At 43.3% G+C, this 14681-nt stretch overlaps 1 protein-coding gene and 1 long non-coding RNA gene across 4 annotated transcripts; one reads left to right on the top strand and one right to left on the bottom strand.

The window, feature by feature from the left end:
• Window positions 1–814: 814 nt before the first annotated feature.
• Window positions 815–4039, top strand: LOC130181489 (uncharacterized). Of its 2 annotated transcripts, XR_008829579.1 has the most exons (3): window positions 815–1094; window positions 2477–3233; window positions 3573–4039. It is a non-coding gene; the product is annotated as an uncharacterized LOC130181489 (long non-coding RNA). The 2 variants fall into 2 exon arrangements; XR_008829578.1 differs by lacking the exon at window positions 3573–4039 and having other exon boundaries at window positions 2477–3358.
• A 1266-nt stretch (window positions 4040–5305) lies between these two features.
• On the bottom strand, window positions 5306–13928 carry sncga (synuclein, gamma a). Of its 2 annotated transcripts, XM_056394544.1 has the most exons (6): window positions 13647–13928; window positions 9151–9192; window positions 8859–8986; window positions 8231–8257; window positions 6706–6759; window positions 5306–5792 (listed from the first exon to the last, which is right to left on the bottom strand). In XM_056394544.1, exons 1-5 carry the CDS (start codon window positions 13765–13767, stop codon window positions 6706–6708), a joined length of 372 nt encoding a protein of 123 aa, XP_056250519.1. In that variant the 5' UTR covers window positions 13768–13928; the 3' UTR covers window positions 5306–5792. The 2 variants fall into 2 exon arrangements, with proteins under 2 accessions (XP_056250519.1, XP_056250520.1); XM_056394545.1 differs by lacking the exon at window positions 8231–8257 and having other exon boundaries at window positions 13647–13923.
• Between the last annotated feature and the right edge of the window lie 753 nt (window positions 13929–14681).

Here is a 14681-nt window from a genome sequence, read left to right as displayed (position 1 = left end):
GGCTCCGATCCTTCTTAAGGAATGATGATGAGATATGGTTCTCGCTGGCGGTATTGAGTTTCTATTAGTATGTGATTTTGAAATATCCAAACTGCCCATAAAACTTTCCAAATTTCACCAACAGGTTCTGTTAAATTGGAAAATGGTGTTCAAGCAAATTTTTTTTTTTAAGATATTTTTTGGGCTTTTATTGATAGAGCAGTGGAGAGACACAGGAAATGGGGAGGCAGAGAGAGGGGGAATGACATGCAGCAAAGGGCTTGTCCGATGTGGGACTCGAACCAGGGGCCGACTGCAGTGAGGACTGTGGCCTCTGTATATGGGGCAGATGCTCAACCAACTGAGCTATATGGCACCCAGAGCTATATGACACCCAGAGCTATATGACACCCAGAGCTATATGACACCCAGAGCTCCATGATTTTAATGCTAAATATAGCACAAGTTGCTCCAATGACATCTATAGGAAAGTCACACAAAATATCCCAAAAGTCTTTATCCCATTGATATAGAATAATATTTTGAACATACCGACTCCAAATTTACACAAAGTGCAGACAGATGATCTGGACCTAGTAAACAAAAAATGTAACAATAAGTTTTTAAGGCAGTACTTAGTAAACACCTTATATCCAGGTAAAACAAAAAGCTCACTCACTCTTAAACTCTCCACAACTTAATATCGTCCAGCTCCACAAACATTAGCTTCTGACCCCCCCTCAATAAAGTTGTATTGGGAAAAAAAAAAAAAAACGTCGAACGACGTCTACCCGGTACGTAGAAATTGTGCGACATCACTGACGTAATCATCGGCGCCCGAGAAGTTTGATAAAGTTGCGGTAAAGTCTCTGGATAGAGTTTAAAGCGGTGAATGTCTGAATGGTTGGTTGGTGTGACTCGGTTCGACCCCGGGGACGGACGCTCCCTCTGCCGGGGAACATGTCTACAGTCCTCGGTCTCAGAGCGCCGGGGAACCGGAGACACACCGCGGCGGCGGAGGACTAGATCTCCGGGAGAACGAGGAGGAGCCTGACCGTGTCCGAGAGCAACAAGCTCGGTCAGTGTCAGCCCCAGAGTCCGGTCACACAGAGCAGGTGTGTTCACACCTGCCGTCAGTTACTCTGTCCACGTCATCAATAATTCATCACAGTTTATAGATTTTCTACCGGAGCTGTTCCGAGCCGGAAACGGAAAGGTAAAACAGTATATACAGTATATAATACAATATATAATACAGTATATAATACAATATATAATACAGTATATAAACACAGTATATAAACACAGTATATAAATACAGTATATAAACACAGTATATAATACAGTATATAATACAGTATATAATACAATATATAATACAGTATATAATACAGTATATAATACAATATATAAACACAGTATATAAACACAGTATATAATACAATATATAAACACAGTATATAATACAGTATATAATGCAGTATATAATGCAGTATATAAACACAGTATATAAACACAGTATATAAACACAGTATATAATACAATATATAAACACAGTATATAATACAGTATATAATGCAGTATATAATACAGTATATAATACAATATATAAACACAGTATATAATACAATATATAAACACAGTATATAATACAGTATATAATGCAGTATATAATACAGTATATAATACAATATATAAACACAGTATATAATACAATATATAAACACAGTATATAATACAGTATATAATGCAGTATATAATACAGTATATAAATACAGTATATAAGTACAGTATATAAACACAGTATATAAACACAGTATATAAACACAGTATATAAATACAGTATATAAGTACAGTATATAAACACAATATATAAACACAGTATATAAACACAGTATATAAATACAGTATATAAACACAACATATAAACACAGTATATAAATACAGCAGATAAAAACCAACAGGTTCCTCATTAATAATCATATATTCAGACATTATGTTGTAAAACATGGTTTTGGGTTGAAGTGGACGGGCTGCGACTCATCTGTAATCAATCAAATGTATTAGCATTATATTAGCATTAGCATTTAGCAACTTAAAAACGTAACTAAATTAAAATGTTGAAATATAGAGAGAAATTTATAAAAGAATTTTAGAAATGTTTTTATCTTTTACCTTTGCTTTTCCTTTATTGCCTTTTGCTTTTACCCCATTGCTCGCTGTAAAAGCAAAAGCAACAGGCAAAAAGCAAAATTAAAAGGTGAAGATTTGTTTTTATACATCCACATTTTTCAGATTTACTAATTTATTCTTTTATTTATTCCTGCTTTTATTTCCACCTTTATTTTCTTGTTCTTTTATAGATTTATTCTTCTTTCGGCACCGACTCAATAACAAAGGACTCGTCCCTGACACTCGTCTGTAATGTGTGTGTGTGTGTGTGTGTGTGTGTGTGTGTGTGTGTGTGTGTGTGTGTGTGTGTCATTGTTCCCTGCAGATGTTCAGCATCAGCTGGTGATTGAAGAAGAGGTTTCCCCTGGTTGACCCAGAGAGCCCACACATTAAAGAGGACCAGGAGGAACTCTGGACCAATCAGGAGGGAGAGCAGCTTGAAGGGCTGGAGGAGGCTGATAACACAAGATCCCACTGACTCCTGTTGATATGAAGAGCCGGACTGAGGAGAGCAGAGAGGCAGAAGCTGATGGAGGATCTGGACTTCGATCTTGAAGCAGGTACCGCTGGACCCCAGACTCCTCTGAGCCTGAGGACGGTGAGGAAGACCACAACACCTGAGACAGGTTTGACAGGAAATGAAGTCCACGTTAGTGACACAGGATGTGATGCTGGTGAGCTCTCAGCTGCTCTGATCTGCTGATGCGTTAAAATCCAACCGGAGTGAAACCATTTACTTTCAGCTGTTGTGGGAACAGATTTACGCAGCAGGAGCGTCGCAGGAGGAAACTGTGACCATCAGGGGCATCTGAAAAGCTTTATGTTAGCTTTAGCTTTAGCTTTAGGCAACAGGAGGATCTCAGGGAGCATGAGGGGGTCCATGTGGGGGAGGAAGCAGGTGTTTGTGATGTTTGAGGAACAGATTTAAGAGTCTGTGTGAGAGAGAAGCAGCTGTTCGTGGTGAAAGGTTCAGTAACAGACGTGAAGACGAGCGCGACGCCTGCAGCACCAACTGCAGCTGAACTCCAGCAGCTCGTTACAGCAAAGTTCAAACGAGAGCAGACGTCGAATTTACAGCTGAGGTTTGTATGAACAGCTGTAACTGTTTTATTGTTGAACCTGATTGAAACGTGCTTTTGAATGTTGTTGTTATAGTTACAGTTGGTGTCATTAACTCTCTAACTGTGAAATAAAACAGATTCATTGAGCTTGTGTTTGTTTCATGAAATGTTCAAGTTTATTAAAAAAAAAGACACATTCAGGTAATTATTGATTATAGGTGTTATGACCGCGGTCATGTTATTGTAGTTGGTCTGTTGTGTAAGTGTGTGTGTGCGTGTGTGTGTGTGCGTGTGTGCGTGTGTGTGTGTGCGTGTGCGTGTGTGCGTGTGTTCCTGTGTTTTCTTATTGTATGCAAATAGGTGTGTGCCGCAGCCGTGCCGTCATTGGTGGAAAGGCTCTGCGCCCTGGTCGGTGATTGGCTGCAGCCCCTGGTCACCTGATATATAAGGAGCCAAGATGGCCGCCGGCTCGTCGTCTCATTCTCCTCTTCTCCCAGCCGGCCACTCTGTTGCAGTGACTCAGCTTTGTGTAGTTCTTAGGTTGGTTTGAATAGTAAGTGAGCTGCCAGTTTTGTTTCTCAGGTTTTCTCCTGTTTATCTAGTTAGGCAGGTGAGTTTGTTGTCATTTGTTTTCCTTTGGTTAGATTAGTTGTTTACTTTCCAGACAGGGTTATCATGTTTATTATGTTGACCTTCGTCCACCCTGAAGCCTAAACTCAGTATTTATTTTCTCTGTTCACTTAAAACCTTTATGTAAATAAATCACTTTGGTTATATTTAAACTAATCTTTGTTGTGGCTACTTGGGACTTGGGGAAGATGGAGCCAGTTTATGTTGTGTCCTACGCCCCCCCCCCCAAGACTGGGGCATAACTTAGGTAATTACTATATAACACAGTATATGGCATCATTGACCTCATGTCAGAAGTCAGCAGTTGTCTGATGAAACCACAACATCCGTCTGTTTTCTTCCGCTCATCTGGCGGATCGTGGTGGAAGAGTTTTCCTGAGGCCTGATGGGATGTAATCCTCCTGCGAGCTCTGGGTCTACCCCGGGATCTTCTCCCAGGTGGAAGACGCCAAGGAGGCGTCCAATCAGATGCCCAAACCACCTCAACCGCCCACACCAAGCTCCTCACCCGATCCCTGAGGCTGAGCCCAGACACCCGACAGGAGCTGATTCCTTCGGGCACGACCCAGAGCTCATACCCAGAGGTGAGGGGCTGAACAAAGACAGAGTCTCCAGGATCAGCTGATTATTGTTGTGATCCTGCAGCTCCAGAGCCAGAGAGCTCAGTGCATCATGGGAGTTCCCCCAGCAGTCCAGGCCTACAGCAGCATAAACCCCCCCAGACTGGGAGCATGTTCAGCAGAAAGTAAGAGTTTTGTGGAACAGCATCTGGTTGTTTTCTTCTTCTTCAGTGGTTTAATGGCAGTGCCTGGAGAGTCAGCTCCACCCGCTGCTGACCTCCATCAGTCAGCTGACTCGTGACACAGGAAGAGGAAAACAAGCGCACCTCAGGTTTTCTGCACATCCAGTTGAACTGACTGTATGATGAAAGTTCACTGGGTGAAGATACACACATTTAAAAGTTGTCTCGTGTTAAACTGTTTTCACATGAAGCCTCTCACTGTTTTAACAGAGAGATGGAAGGAGCAGTGGAGTGTGTCGCCATGGAGACGCTGTAAATAGATCAAACTGACCCAGTTTCTGCAGCGGTCCTCACAAACCCTCCATCATGGATCACACACACCTCCACTTCCTGTTGAGGACTGGCCAATCACGGAGAAGCAATGATATCACATCCAGATGTTTCCAGCAGCTCCAGAGGAGTTTGGTGAGTGAGAATGTTTCGGTGTCTGTAGGAGCGGTGAGACCGCCCCCTGGTGGTCACAGCTGATCGCTGCGTCTCTGAAAACCTCTGAACACTATATTTGCATTTTCAAATGAAAACGTTAATAACAGAAGAACTGTGAGGCCGAAATGCATTAATGAGACATCATGTGAACAGTAACATCTTGTTTAGCATGTTGCTAACGACGACAGTGTTTCTGTTGGAATTTATCAGTGAAGAAGAAACAGAGTCGTACAGGTGAATTTCAAACTCGTCTTTATTTCACTTTGTTTTATAAAAGAAGAATCAGCTCAGTTATTAGTGTGTGTGTGTGTGTGTGTGTGTGTGTGTGTGTGTGTGTGTGTGTGTGTGTGTGTGTGTGTGTGTGTGTGTGTGTGTAGTATTCTCAGTGTGGGTCAGTAAAGCGACATGCATTTAAAAGGCCTCAGATGTCTCTGAACACTTGGCCTGGGTGATTTCATCCCACACCGACCAATCAGCTAAGAGCACGCGACCTGATTAAACTGATCTGACGTCAGTGTGTGTGTGCGACAAGTGACGAGTATGATGCAGAGGCAGTGTAACCACGGCAACAGGAGGGAAGTTGAGGATGAGGCTTTCTATTGGTTAATGAGGTTAAGTTACACACAGTAGGTAAAGCATCTTTCAGGGGTCAGAGGTCAAAGGGAGGAGCCACGGCTAAAATGTGAAGTTGGTCTTCGGTTCTTCGTCCTCAGTGAACGAGTCTGAAACAAACAAACAAATTATATTAATTATATTATAATTAAATTCAATTAGAAAGAATTAAAAAGTGTGAATGTTTAACATCCTCATAGTTCAGAGAGACACTCAGTCCGTCTGTCTGAGGCAGCTCTGTGTTAAATAAGAACTGATCATATTCTATAATGTTTTATTTGTAACGTAATGATGTAATCAAAGCAGATCCAGGATCAGAGACACAAACAAACCAAGACTCAGACCATCCCAGTGGTTAAAGTCAGTTCAACTCATCTCTTCTCCTTTATTCATGTGATGTAAATATATATAGATATTTATATATATATATAAATATATATATATATATGTAAATATATATATTTATTTATATATATTTACATATATCTATAAGTTCATGTCAAGTTCATTCAACTTAAAATTCACTGAGTGAAGTTTTAAAGAAACCTGTACAGCGTTTCAGCAGCTGTGTGTCTTTAGTCAGCGTTAATGACCAGCTGTTACCGTTACCGTTGCGTTGCACAGCAGGGCTCCTGTTGCCTAGCAACCCTGATGACACATAACTTTTTTTTCACAAAAACTTGAGGTTTCAGGACCCATGGTTTTAACAGTGGGATCCTCAGACTCTCTGTCAGTGTTGTTTGCTGCCATATTATTTTCATTAAGGCGGCACAATGAATCTTGGGATATGTTGGGACACTAAACGACGGCCCCGTTTCCTGGAGCATTTGAAGTAGGACCCCTGAATCAGGACACAGCTCTTGTCTTCTTGTTGCTAGTAACAACCACCCAAGGTTTTCTTGTTGTACACCTTCCTGCTGCCCCAAATATTGACCCCCCCCCCCCCCCCCCCACAAGTGCACCATTTCCTTTGATTTGTTAAAAACTTGTGTACGACACTGAAAAGGTGTTTGATTTTCTCACCTACTGTGCAGCCTGTTCAGTCTGTTCTCCTGCTTCTGTCTTTGGAAGGTCAGTCTGCAGGGGACAAAGAACAGAGGTCACATGACTGCAGCCAAACTCCATCCCCTCCATACGAATCCATCCACATACAAAGCTGCATTTCTCCCAAACCCAGTCGATCTGTGTTAACTTTAAGCTGTGGAAAGCAACGAATGGAAATAGTCAAAACACTTTGGAGTGTGTGTTATCATATGGAACTGTCTGTTACTGAGAAGCAATGAGTGCTCAGAGTATACTCCTCCATATAGTATAAAAACTCTGTGTTCAATGGATAGATTTAGATAGATAGAGCCGCCATATTTTTTACAACACTAAGAACATGCAGAATGCTTCAGAGTCACAGTCCTGAAACCACGTCACACGACATATTTCTCTTTATGGACAAACAGTCACATGAAAATCACAATCTTTTAAGATTTAAATGATAAATTTCTCATGATTATTCAACCTGTAAAACACGTTCTGATATCAATCTGGTCTTGTCAGATTGAACCGTGCAGCGACCTTTAACCTTGTTTAGATCATTTACTTTGGGAGAAGTGAAACTTTATATCTGTATAATGGCACTGCAGCAGGACAGAAACTGGAACTAGAAATGTGCAGAAATCTTTCTGGTTCTTGGGTGAAATGTGAGATGAAGCCAAAGATGAGTGAAGCTGAAAGAAACATCCATGTTAGTCATTGTTTCCTTGTTTCCTAAACCTGTCAAGAAAAAAGAGCTAGCCAAATGCTATGCTAATCAACACCATGTTGATATTCTAAAACTAGAATTACTGCCTTGTGGTCATATCCTTCCGCCACTCTGACTAGTTTCAGGTTACATCCCTGTTTATCATATAAAATATTATTGTTAGGTCACCGTGACCTTGACCTTTAACCCCCAAAATCTAATCAGTTCGTCCTTGAGTCCAAGTGAATGTTTGTGCCAAATTTGAAGTTCTGTTGAGGTGTTACTGTAAAAAGATACGGTTGTTGTTAGTAGAAGAGAGAACAGTGTCGTCGGTGTACAATCGAACATCAGATTGGACAATGCATCCTTCTCCTTCATGCCTTGTTAGTTGTATAAAACAACAATCATCACACAATGATATTAGTAACTTTCTGGCCGTGTCTTGTTGCTGTTTTAACTGTAATAAAAGCAAAAGTCAGGACAATGACAGACTTTAGTTTTGATTAACGATACTGTCGCTACAACTGTTAGTGCTAAAGTTGCTACGACAACTGTTGCTCATGCAACATCTTTTGTTGTGACTTGATGTTAGTGTAGCGTTTACATCCTTGTCCCTATGTTTACATTAAACTTCATGGCCAATGATATGCAGTCAATAATCACTTTCCTGTCCTACAGTGATGATGTCAGGCTTTACATGCCACTCAGTTCTGCACAAACTACGGGTCAGTTAATCAAATCTTTGTTAAGTCTTTAAAGTCACATCAGGCAACGAGCATCAAGCCATGCAACCAATCCCCCTGACCAATCAGGCACCTGCTCAGCCACTGTTCCCGCCTCCTCCTGTTTCCAGCCAATCACCAGAGATTTGTGAATGAAGAAAGACAAAAAATTTAATTTATTAACACAACACAGATTATCACATTAACTACAGTAGGAACTGGTCATGATGTAAAAATTATTACAGGAAAATATCAGTATTACATTTTTTCGTCATATGTAGTTATGAGTAGCTGAATATTTATTATATATGTGTATATGTGTGTGTGTGTATATATATATATATAGTTATTTATAATTTTTATAATTTTATAATTTTGTCTTGTTATTGGAGAAAACTACACCAAATTAAAGGAGAAAGGTTTTTAACTTTTGTTTATATGCAGAAAAAGAGAATAAATTTTGGTGAAATGTCAGTGTAATGTAAACATATATTTACTATTGTTTGTATTACTGCAACAAACCCGTGACTTATTTACCAGAATAATGTTCTGAACCATGAAAACATACCTGCTGATGAAAGTAAAACTACATTTAAAATAATCCAAATAAACTGAAACGTTTTGAAGGTTTTTAAAAAATGAAAAGCTGAAATAACCACTTTTTAAATATAAAAGAACAGATTAATGCAAAACTACATTTCATGTGATGTGACATCACTCACCGTGCTGACGAATCCGCTCGCCACAGCTGCGTTCTCCACCCCCTCCACCGTTGCCTGGGCGACCTCGTTGGCCCCGGTAACCGCAGTGTCGGCCACGACATTGGCCTGTTCGGTCGTCTTCTGGGCGACTAAACAACACGAGATGAAAGGTGTGTTAATGTTTTCATATCCACCTGCAGGACTCTTTGGTAGACCTGGTCCAGGTGTGTTCTGGTCTGTACTGGACTCAGGCTTCACAACCTGGACTCATTCTACACTGTATCAGTTTGACGTGCAGCTGTGTGTGAGTTACCTGTGTTCACACCTGTCACCACTCCCTCCATCGTCTTGTTTCCTAGGAGACAGAGGGGAAAAAAACATGGCTGTTGATATGAATTATTCATAATTTGTCCAGCTGAGTGTGACAGTGATCGAGCCCCTCAGCCTCACTGCTGCTCTTCATCTTCACCCACTGAAGTGATGTTATGAGAATAAAGCTGGTTTTCATGCTAATGTGAAATATTGTGAAATATTTTTTTGTCGCGTAAGCGTGTAAATATTTTTGTGATATTTGAGAGTTTTTTCGAAATTCACGTGTTTTTATGACGCGTTTTTAAGTTCAGTTAATTATGTTACTGGAAACACATGATCAGTCGTGGTGCGACGGCTCAGTCCTCAGCTCACAAACCAAATGTAAATCAAATGGCAGCAGCTTTTACATGAACCAGAGACAGGCCTTTATTTATAGTTGCATACGTTTATCTGATCCTCTGTTTTCTGATGTGCTTCTACTTTAATTCCAGTTCAGTTCCTGCACTGAAACTCAACACTTCCTTTAGATATTTCAAATTAAAAGCTCTGCAATGGCTCTTGTTCCCTGTTGGCTTTAGATTAGCAGGAGCGCTAGTGATGGTAGCTTCGTAGATAAAACAGTAGAAGTGACAGTTTTCAGTTTTTTTATTTGTCACCTTAAAGGATAAAACTGTGTCACTGTGACTTTCCTTCTGTCCAGTAAGAGGAGATCAGGTCTTCAGCAGACTCACAGCTGTTTGGATCAGTCAGAGTGTGAATCTGGATCTGACCTGTTTCCTGAGCTCAGCTGTTCTCTGAATTATTTATTCATGTCACCCAGTTTTCAGCAGCAGCAGCAGCAGCCTCCTGCATGAAGCTCTCACTCTGCTTATACTGACTTTGTCTTATTCTCACTTGATTTGCTTCTCTTCAGATTTGAACCTGTGTCTTATTTTCCATCCTCTCCAGCGCCTCCTCATCTGGAGCAACATCTAGTGGATGTGAGAGGAACTGCAGCTCTGAGGTGTTTGTTCTCTTCACTGCTCTAAATGTTTCCAGGTGCTTCACCTTTGTCTCTCTTTATTCTACATCACCGCGCTTTTCCTTTCGCTCCTGTCATCATTACTACGACCACTAGATGTCACCTAGCAACAAAACCTAACTATGGGTCATAATAACCTGCTGCACAGACGAGCTGTGGGCTCCTTTTATTTGCTCTCTGAAAACTGCCAGAGAAACTTTTTCTTCCCGACTGGAAACTTTCCCCTCTGTACATGTGGAATCACGTGTTCTTCTCATGTCCAGTGCAGGACTGGGTAAAGACTGTTTCTGTGACTCAGACTCCAGTGAAGAACATGAACACTGCAGAACCAGATTCAGAGTGTTGGTGGACCCGGTGGGCGTGGAGCGGCTCGGTCATGTGACAATGGGACTGAACAGAGTCTTTGTCTGAGTGAACACAGTGATTCACTGTCAGATGTTTTCTAACACACAAACAGCAGCAGAGCATCAGTTACAGGAAGAAGCTCACGACCAGATGTCATGTATATTTGATGAGGTCTGATCTCCTCTAATGGCTGTTTTCTTCCCGTCAAGGCGCACAACAGTAACAGTCGATAAATAATTATTATGTTTTAATCTTTGGCAGGTTTCCATGGTTACATGACAGGATCAAGCTGAGTCTGAGTCTAACATGTCCCAAAGTCACAGAGCTTCAAACCTGTAGACAACAGGAGGACCTTCAACACAGACTTCACTGTGTTACACCAAATCATTAACGAGGCCACACACACACACACACACACACACACACACAACACACACACACACACACACACCTTATCAGGATACACTCCTGTCCATGGCATTTTCCCGCGAAAAAAAAAACATTCAAAGCCGACCTGAACCCTTCCTCCTGCAGCCTCTCAGCTGTTTTCACACCTCCCACAGCCAATCAGCATCAGCTCAGAAGTGCCCATCCCACCTTGTTTGGTCTCATTGGTTACGGCATTGTCAAGCTAGAATGATTGACAGAGGCATTAACCAATAGCAGCGCTTTCTCCGTTTGGAAGCATTGTATCATCTGTTTTTTGCTCAGGTGCGCTCACCGTCTTCACCAAGATCTCCTGGAGTGCAATCTGAACAGAGTTTTGCAGGGAGACCTCCATTTTGTAGCCAGAAAGCTAACGCACACAATCATACCAGCTGACACAGCAACTGAAGCAGCAGGAAGGAGGGAGATGGATGAAACTTGGAGAGAAGTGCTGCGAAGAAATAAATACTCAGCAGTCTGCGGTGAACGATAGTCATAACTCTGAACACTTTCATGAAAATACTCTTTGTGATCTGTGGAGCCTGACGGACTAAAGGAATATAAATAATGGAGGGAAGCACAGACAACAGGACTTCTAGACCTCCTCAAAGGTAAGGAGTCACCACTTCACTGGTTTTACTGCTTTACAATGCTGGTAACGAATGAATTATACTGATGTGTTCATGGTTGCTGAAATATGACGTGTTGTGTGTGCGTGCGTGCGTGCGTGTGTGTGCACGTGTGTGTGTGTGCGTGCGTGCATTTGTGCGTGTGTGTGTGCGCGTGGTGCATGCATGTGTGCATGTGTCCATGTGTGTGTGTGCATGCGTGTGTGTCGGTGCGTACATGTGTGTGTGTGCGTGCGTGTGTGTCTGTGCGTGGATGTGTGTGTGTGCGTGCGTGAGTGTCTGTGCGTGGTGCGTGCATGTGTGTGTGTGCGTGCGTGTGTGTCTGTGCGTGGTGCGTGCATGTGTGTGTGTGCGTGGTGCGTGCATGTGTGTGTGTGCGTGGTGCGTGCATGTGTGTGTGTGTGCGTGCGTGCGTGCGTGCGTGTGTGTATGTGTGTGTGTGTGTGTGTGTGTGCGTGCGTGCGTGGCTCAGAGAGCAACTGTAGTCGGTTGTTTTCTGCTCAGTTGGTTAATTTTTATAGAATTTATCTGTGTGGTTTATTCTAATCTCCACCTGTGAAAGGTTCGTCTGTAGGTTTAGACTGGGGGGGGGGGAGGGGGGGGCAGGTGACACAGGTGAAACGATCTTAAAACTCTCAGGGCCTGGCTTCATCCATTCCTCCTTTATCCCTTCATGCATCCAGATGACAGGGACCTGAGGAGTTCCCAGACCACATGAGACTGGCAGACCTGAAGCAGCTCCTCACCCTGAACCTGAGCCAGAACCACAGGTGATCCACAGGTAAATCACAAGCTCTGGGGCCCCGCCCACTTCACTGCCGCACCGCCCACTTCACTGCAGATGCTGCACCATTCCTCCACTCCCTCCTCCTCTCTCTATCCCTCCATCTCTCTATCCCTCCATCCCTCCATCCCTCCATCTCTCCATCTCTGTATCTCTCCATCCCTCATCCCTCCATCCCTCCATCTCTCCATCCCTCATCCCTCCATCCCTCCATCTCTCTATCCCTCCATCCCTCCATCTCTCTATCCCTCCATCCCTCCATCTCTGTATCTCTCCATCTCTCTATCCCTCCATCCCTCCATCTCTCCATCCCTCCAACTCTCTATCCCTCCATCCCTCCATCTCTCCATCCCTCCAACTCTCCATCCCTCCAACTCTCCATCCCTCCATCCCTCATCCCTCCATCTCTCCATCTCTCCAACTCTCCATCCCTCCATCTCTCCATCCCTCCAACTCTCCATCCCTCCAACTCTCCATCCCTCCATCCCTCATCCCTCCATCTCTGTATCCCTCCATCCCTCCATCTCTCCATCCCTCCATCTCTCTATCTCTCTATCATCCATCTCTCTATTTCTCTATCCATCCATCTCTCTATCTCTCTATCCCTCCATCTCTCCATCTCTCCATCCTTCTATCCCTCCATCTCTGTATCTCTCCATCCCTCCAACTCTCTATCCCTCCATTCCTCCATCTCTCTATCTCTCTATCCCTCCATCTCTCATCCCTCCAACTCTCTATCCCTCCATCTCTCTATCCCTCCATCTCTCCATCCCTCCATCTCTCCATCCCTCCAAGTCTCTATCTCTCTATCCCTCCAACTCTCTATCCCTCCATCCCTTCATCTCTCCATCCCTCCATCTCTCTATCCCTCCATTCATCCATCAGTTTATGTTGAAGTTCCCTCGTCCTCCACCCATCCCTCTTTCATTTTCCACTAAAAGAATTTATGTGATGTGAACATGAACTTTTACTCTGTCAGTTCCTCTTCTTCACACCCCCTCCCTCCTCCCTCCCTCCATCACAGTTTGGTGTTGAATTTCACTCGTCCCTCGTTCCATCCCTTCATCCATCCTTCACTTCATAACTCACTGTCAGTTCATGTCAAATTGAACTTTATCTTTATTCCTCCTCCCGTCTCACTGTCCCTCTCATCATCCCTCCATCATCTTTTATTCTTTTATTCTTGTACTGTTTCATCCACCCGTCTCACTTTCCACCATCTATCCATCCATCCATCCATCCATCCATCCATCCATCCATCCATCCATCCATCCATCCATCCCTCATCTCACCGACATAGAAGACTCCCTCCTTGGTCTTGGCGGCGGCCTCCCCCACACCGGCCTTCGTCTTCTCGGCGGCGGCCACCACGCCATCCTTGGCCATGGAGAATCCTTTCTTCAGAGCGTCCATGATGCTTTTCTTTCTTCTTCTCTTTTCTCTTCTTCTATCTTCCTCTCTTCTTATGCAGTCGTTTTCTCTCTGCTCTTCTCTCCCTTCTTCTTCTTCTTCTTCTTCTTCTTCTCCTTCCTCTGCTCTCTGCTCCGTCTGCCTCGGTCGCCTCGTCTCTTCTCGTCTGCCAGCGATCTGTTCTTCCTGCTAATGGATCAGAGAGAGAGAGAGAGAGAGAGAGAAGGGGTGGAGAGAAGGCACGTGAGAGAGAGAGAGAGAGAGAGCGAGAGAGAGAGCTCTTACGAGATAGGGAGGGAGTGTAATATATAAAAGCAACTTGGGACTGTTGTGCACTGGAGTGAGAGAGAAGTGGTGGAGAGAGGCAGAGATAAAAGGGACAGAGAGAGAGAGAGAGAGATTAGTTGTGGGAGATAGAGATAGAAAAAACTGTTGGAAAGAAGAAGAAAAAGAGGAGGAAGAATAATTCATTCATTCAAAGTGAACACAAAAGGCCTCTCAGGGTGTTCTCCTCTGTCCTCCTCTGTCTTCTTCTGTCCTCCTCTGTCCTCCTCTGTCTTCTTCTGTCCTCCTCTGTCCTCCTCTGTCCTCCTCTGTCTTCTTCTGTCCTCCTCTGTCCTCTTCTGTTCTCCTCTGTCCTCCTCTGTTCTCCTCTGTCCTCTTGTTCTCTTCTGTTTTCTTCTGTCTTCTTCTGTCCTCCTCTGTCCTCTTCTGTTCTCCTCTGTCCTCCTCTGTTCTCCTCTGTCCTCTTCTGTTCTCTTCTGTTTTCTTCTGTCCTCTTCTGTCCTCCTCTGTTCTCCTCTGTCCTCCTCTGTCCTCTTCTGTCCTCCTCTGTCCTCTTCTGTTCTCCTCTGTCCTCCTCTGTTCTCTTCTGTTCTCCTCTGTTCTCTTCTGTCCTCTTCTGTTCTCTTCTGTTC

This window comes from Seriola aureovittata, chromosome 14 (assembly GCF_021018895.1).
Source record: "Seriola aureovittata isolate HTS-2021-v1 ecotype China chromosome 14, ASM2101889v1, whole genome shotgun sequence".
Taxonomy (NCBI): Eukaryota; Metazoa; Chordata; class Actinopteri; order Carangiformes; family Carangidae; genus Seriola; species Seriola aureovittata.
This window is presented reverse-complemented; position numbering and strand designations above follow the sequence as displayed.

Excerpts from the sequence above, each read along its gene's own strand:
- sncga (XM_056394544.1), bottom strand. The coding sequence starts at position 13,767 with ATGGACGCTCTGAAGAAAGGATTCTCCATGGCCAAGGATGGCGTGGTG. Across the intron at positions 8,987-9,150 it reads GGTGACAGGTGTGAACACAG|TCGCCCAGAAGACGACCGAA; the intron begins GTAACTCACACA and ends CGTGTTGTTTAG. Across the intron at positions 8,258-8,858 it reads CGAGCGGATTCGTCAGCACG|GAGGAGGCGGGAACAGTGGC; the intron begins GTGAGTGATGTC and ends GGCTGGAAACAG.